This window comes from Tachyglossus aculeatus, chromosome 11 (assembly GCF_015852505.1).
Source record: "Tachyglossus aculeatus isolate mTacAcu1 chromosome 11, mTacAcu1.pri, whole genome shotgun sequence".
NCBI classification, from domain to species: Eukaryota; Metazoa; Chordata; class Mammalia; order Monotremata; family Tachyglossidae; genus Tachyglossus; species Tachyglossus aculeatus.
This window is the reverse complement of record NC_052076.1, coordinates 38,700,229-38,706,158: the sequence shown is the minus strand read 5'-3', so window position 1 is coordinate 38,706,158 and position 5,930 is coordinate 38,700,229. Positions and strand designations below refer to the sequence as shown.

At 48.5% G+C, this 5,930-nt stretch overlaps 1 protein-coding gene across 1 annotated transcript; it reads right to left on the bottom strand.

The window, feature by feature from the left end:
* Nucleotides 1–2,125: 2,125 nt before the first annotated feature.
* LOC119934774 (arylamine N-acetyltransferase, pineal gland isozyme NAT-10-like) lies at nucleotides 2,126–5,540 on the bottom strand. Its single transcript, XM_038754316.1, has 4 exons — nucleotides 5,477–5,540; nucleotides 3,297–3,404; nucleotides 2,385–2,879; nucleotides 2,126–2,253 (listed from the first exon to the last, which is right to left on the bottom strand). Exons 1-4 carry the CDS (start codon nucleotides 5,538–5,540, stop codon nucleotides 2,126–2,128), a joined length of 795 nt encoding a protein of 264 aa, XP_038610244.1.
* Nucleotides 5,541–5,930: the final 390 nt, after the last annotated feature.

The window sequence follows — 5,930 nt, the reverse complement described above, 5'->3', positions numbered from 1 at the left end:
ATGTGCCAGACACTGTACTAACTGCTGGGGTGGATACAAGCAAATCGGGTTGGATACGGTCCCTGTCCCATGTGGGGCTTACAGTCTCAACCCCCATTTGACAGATGACGTACCTTAATGTTAGCCTGCAGCGTAAGGTAAAAATGATCCGATTTTTGATATTTGAAAAATGTGGCGTCCTGATTGGACCGACCTGGTCGTTAAATTAATCAGGGGGTTTTCAGGGGGTAAAACCAAGGAAAAGTTTCAGCCTCTTGGCCACCACATTTTATAACTGGTTCAGAACCCCCCAGATTTGCACCCTTACTTTCCTTCCCTACCCTAAAATTGCCTTCCTCCATTCTCCCAAGGTGATAGTAATGATGATAAAAATAACGATAATGATCGTAATCGGCCGCCACTTACTATAGAACCAAGAAATGACATCTTCCTTGCCAACAAGGAGCCTCCACTCTCTTGAGGGAGAGAGAGCCTTAAAATATTTACAAATAGAGAAATCCCCAAGACGTCAGCATACAGTTGAACGAAGAGTTTTTTTGTGTTGCTAGTGCTGTTGCTAGCGATGGAATATTGTCCGTCAGTCATCCCCTCCCCTGTTCTTCTCTCCCCTTATGATCTCTTTACTCCTTTGCTCCTCTTCCAATGAGGCTCTGAACAGGGCCGAGGATATTGGCCTTTCCCAGAGAGGATGCTCTCCGGCTACTTAGCCAAACTGTACCGCCCCAGTTGGGTTGATAATTGAGTTTGAAGAAAGGAAACCTTCCCCGGTTTTGAAGTCATCATCAATTTGGATTTGTTGTTGAATGGCTTCCGTGTAGGGGACTGTTTTTGTTTGTTTTGTTTTTAATGGTATGTGTTAAGGACTAGCTATGTGCCAGGCACTGTAATATGGTAGATAAGACAAGAGACAAGGCAAGAGAAGCAGCGTGGCTCAGTGGAAAGAGCCCGGGCTTTGGAGTCAGAGGTCATGGGTTCAAATCCTAGCTCTGCCAATTGTCAGCTGAGTGACTTTAGGCAAATCACTTAACTTCTCTGTGCCTCAGTTACCTCATCTTTAAAGTGAGGATTAAGACTGTGAGCCCCCCATGGGACAACCTGATCACCTTGTATCCCCCCAGCGCTTAGAGCTGTGCTTTGCACATAGTAAACACTTAACAAGTACCATCATTATTATTATAGGTTCAAATCCCAGCTCTGCCGATTGTCAGCTGTGTGACTTTGGGCAAATCACTTCACTTCTCTGGGCCTCAGTTACCTCATCTGTAAAATGGGGATGAAGACTGTGAGCCCCCCTGTGGGACAACCTGATCGCCTTGTAACCTCCCCAGCGCTTAGAACAGTGCTTCGCACATAGTAAGCGCTTAATAAATGTTATCATTATCATAAGACAAAATCAGCTTGGACTCAGTCCGTGTCCCACATGTTTGAAAAACAGTCTGATTCCCCATTTTACAGATGAGGTAACTGAGGCACAGGGAAGTTAAGTGACTTGTCCAAGGTCACACAGCAGAGAAGTATCAGAGCCAGAATTAGGGCCCAGGTCCTTTAGACTCCCGGGCTCTATCAATGTGGTTTCGTAGTCCTGCCCCTTCAAGTCTGTGCTCCTGTGACTAAGGGGAGGCAGAGACATGATCAAACTCATATGTCCATATGTCTATGGGCAAAAAATATTTTCATCAATAATGACAGAACTAAGTTTAGTCAAGTCTTAGAGATGGAGAATGAGGAGGAGCAGGGGCCCTGGGGTTCTTAGGAGGGAGTTAAATGTCTGGAATACCTGATGGAGGTGGAAGCCATAGGAGGCAATGGGGGCAGTACAATGGAGACTGGATATAGAGAAACCCAAAGGCCTGTTATGTTGCCAGTTTGTACTTCCCAAGCGCTTAGTACAGGGCTCTGCACATAGTAAGCGCTCAATAAATACGATTGATGATGATGATGATGATGATGTTCCATTGGTCTCATTGCAGTCAGCCCCTCTGCATTTTATTGCTTTCATATACAAATGCTACAGGATCAGACTCTTTTAGGCTTGATTTCACCTCTGATTATGAATATCAATCCATCAGTGGTATTTATTGGGACTATATTCTGACTGGGTTCCCAGTTTAAATGTACCTTCCGCCTAATCTAACAACGCCACGTCCTTGGAAGAACATGGTACAAACTTTCTCTCCAAAACTATATTGAATTTTTCCCTCAGAATCTTCTCTATGTCTTTACCTTTCACAGTCGTGGATGTCACCAGGTCCGGTCATTCATTCATTCATTCAATCATATTTATTGAGCGCTTACTGCGTGCAGAGCATTGTACTAAGAGCTTGGGAAGTACAAGCTGGAAACGTATAGAGACAGTCCCTACCCAACAGCGGGCTCACAGTCCATGTCATCCTTATAATTGAATATCACCGTGGTTAGGGTCCAGCCAGTTAAAGTGCTCGACCCCTCCAAAGTCCATAGGCAACAGATGGAATTTTTGGTAAGCATTGATTCTGGAGAGTTGTGATGATATTTGTTTGCATAAGAGAAGTCTTCTATGGTGTGAGGCTCAAAAGTGAATGAGTAGATTTTTCTGTAATCTCTCTTCCCCAGATGAGAGAGTATTCGGTTTGTGGTGTATGGTTTCCTTTTTATTTTACCAAAGTACCAGGCTGCATTATCTTCCGCCAGGCGGAAGATGCCGGGAGATTGGGGCTGGTCCTTTCCGGAAACCAGCCCTATCGGCTGCCACGTTTGGTAAGAGGCAATTCCAAACCCACTATCTGCTATGTAGGCTTTACCTTCAGCCGTTATCAGGAGCAGGAGACGAGGTAATTTCTCACAGTACCTCTCTTCTAGGACACTGTACACCTTCGCCGCCAGCATGGTGACCTCATAGCCTATTCATTCGTTCATTCAATCGTATTCATTGAGCACTTACTCTGTGCAGAGCACTGTAGTAAGCACTTGGGAAGTACAAGTCGGCAACATATAGAGGTGGTCCCTACCCAACAACGGGGTCACTGTCCTTCTGCTGAGGAGCTTTGCAGACTGAGGTAAGGACCTCTTGTCTCCTGGGATGGCCATTTGGGGACCCATCTCTCCAGTGAAGTCCCACTGGCTCCTGGGAGTGAAGAGCTGAGACATTACCTCCCATTTTCCTCCACTGACCCTCAGGGCCATTCCCTCCTTCCGGCCAGTATCATTTTCCATTCTGAATAAATGTAAAGCCGTGGGATTCCCTGGGCAAGATGCATTAAGGTTTCTGAGCTCTGTGTGTCCAGCTGGTTGCCCCAGAGTTGTGGAACTACCCTTACAGCCTTTGTTGGCCCCAGAGTGCCTGCCCTGTGCCAGGGCCATAGACAGCCTGAGGGCAGTGGATTCTGGCCAAGCAGAAGCTGAGGAACCTTGACCAGTTGGAGTCCCTAAGGCCATACAGGCCGGGAAGAGCCCAGAAGTCTCTGAGCCCCACGACTTCTTGGAAACACCTGACCCAGGGCCACACAGAACTGCTAACCTCCGGGCTCAGAAGGCTGGGCCAGCAGCCAAGCTGGGGAGTAGCAGGTCCAGGTTGTGGCAGAATAGAGGGAGGGGACACGGTGTGGGGAGGGCAGGGAGAGAAGACGGAGGAGGAGAAGGAGGTGGAGGCCACGAGTTACAGTCCGGTTCACTTTCTGCATAAGGGGGGTAGAGAAAGGTAACAAGGAGAGTTGTCTGTCCTAATTCTCCTCGACCTCTCAGCTGCCGTCGACACTGTAGACCACCCCCTTCTCCTCAACACGCTATCCAACCTTGGCTTCACAGACTCCGTCCTCTCCTGGTTCTCATCTTACCTCTCCGGTCGTTCATTCTCAGTCTCTTTTGCAGGCTCCTCCTCCCCCTCCCATCTTCTTACTGTGGGAGTTCCCCAAGGTTCAGTGCTTGGTCACCTTCTGTTCTCTATCTACACTCACTCCCTTGGTGACCTCATTCGCTCCTACGGCTTCAACTGTCATCTCTACGCTAATGACACCCAAATCTACATCTCTGCTCCTGCTCTCTCCCCCTCCCTCCAGGCTCGCATCTCCTCCTGCCTTCAGGACATCTCCATCTGGATGTCTGCCCGCTACCTAAAACTCAACATGTCCAAGACTGAACTCCTTGTCTTCCCTCCCAAACCCTGCCCTCTCCCTGACTTTCCCATCACTGTTGACGGCACTACCATCCTTCCCGTCTCACAAGCCCGCAACCTTGGTGTCATCCTCGACTCCACTCTCTCGTTCACCCCTCACATCCAAGCAGTCACCAAAACCTGCCGGTCTCAGCTTCACAACATTGCCAAGATCTGCCCTTTCTTCTCCATCCAAACCGCTACGCTGCTCGTTCAAGCTCTCATCCTATCCCAACTGGACTACTGTATCATCCTCCTCTCCAATCTCCCATCCTCTTGTCTCTCCCCACTTCAATCCATACTTCACGCCGCTGCCTGGATTGTCTTTGTCCAGAAATGCTTTGGGCATGTTACTCCCCTCCTCAAAAATCTCCAGTGGCTACCAATCAACCTACGCATCAGGCAGAAACTACTCACCCTGGGCTTCAAGGCTGTCCATCCCCTCGCCCCCTCCTACCTCACCTCCCTTCTCTCCTTCTCCAGCCCAGCCCGCACCCTCCGCTCCTCTGCCACTAATCTCCTCACCGGGCCTCGTTCTCGCCTGTCCTGCCATCGACCCCCGGCCCATGTCATCCCCCGGGCCTGGAATGGCCTCCCTCTGCCCATCCGCCAAGCTAGCTCTCTTCCTCCCTTCAAGGCCCTACTGAGAGCTCACCTCCTCCAGGAGGCCTTCCCACACTGAGCCCCCTCCTTCCTCTCCCCCTCCTCCCCCTCTCCATCTCCCCCGCCTTACCTCCTTCCCTTCCCCACAGCACCTGTATATATGTATATACGTTTGTACATATTTATTACTCTATTTATTTTACTTGTACACATCTATTCTTTTTATTTTATTTTGTTAATATGTTTTGTTTTGTTCTCTGTCTCCCCCTTCTAGACTGTGAGCCCACTGATGGGTAGGGACCGTCTTTATATGTTGCCAACTTGGACTTCCCAAGTGCTTAGTCCAGTGCTCTGCACAGAGTAAGCGCTCAATAAATAAGATTGAATGAATGAATACTTAAGTATTGTTAGTATTATTATTACTATTCTTCTTGTCTCAATAAATACGATTTATCGATTGATTGATTGATTGTCCCACGTGGGGCTCACAGTCTTAATCCCCATTTTACAGAGGAGGTAACAGGCTCAGAGAAATTGTGCCACACAGCAGACATGCGGCTGGGCCGGGATTCGAACCCATGACCTCTGACTCCACTGAGCTACGCTGCTTCTATAATCTTGCCGGCCACCAGGTTCAGCAGGGAACAGGGTTTCCTAGCTCTACCTTCGGCAACCAATTCCACCACGTGACGGCTAGAACGGCCTGTAGTGCTAGGCTAATCTAGTGATAGGCTAATCCCCGACCTTTACTCCGAAATCCTCCACCGTGCTGGCTATCGCTGCGGGCGGAGCGGGCAACAAGCCCCATCATCACGGAAGGAAGCACCAACCCAGAATTTTGTTAATTAAGCCGCACGCTCTCCAATCATGAATTGATAAACATGCAAGCCAAACACTTGAAACAAAAAGAGTAGCGTGACCTCTGGGAGATTGTCTAATAGAGCGTGAAGGCAACATGCCCAGCGGTTAGTACAGTGCCTGGCATATAGCAAGCGCTCAACAAATACCATAATTATAAGTATTATTATCAAGCTTCAGATCGAGATGAAGAGGGTGCTGTCCAACCCGCTGTATAGTTGTGAGACCCGGAACTCATTCTAAACACTACATTCCTAGTCCTTGAATAGTTCATTCATTCATTCAGTCGTATTTATTGAGCGCTTACTGTGTGCAGAGCACTGTACTAAGCGCTTGGGAA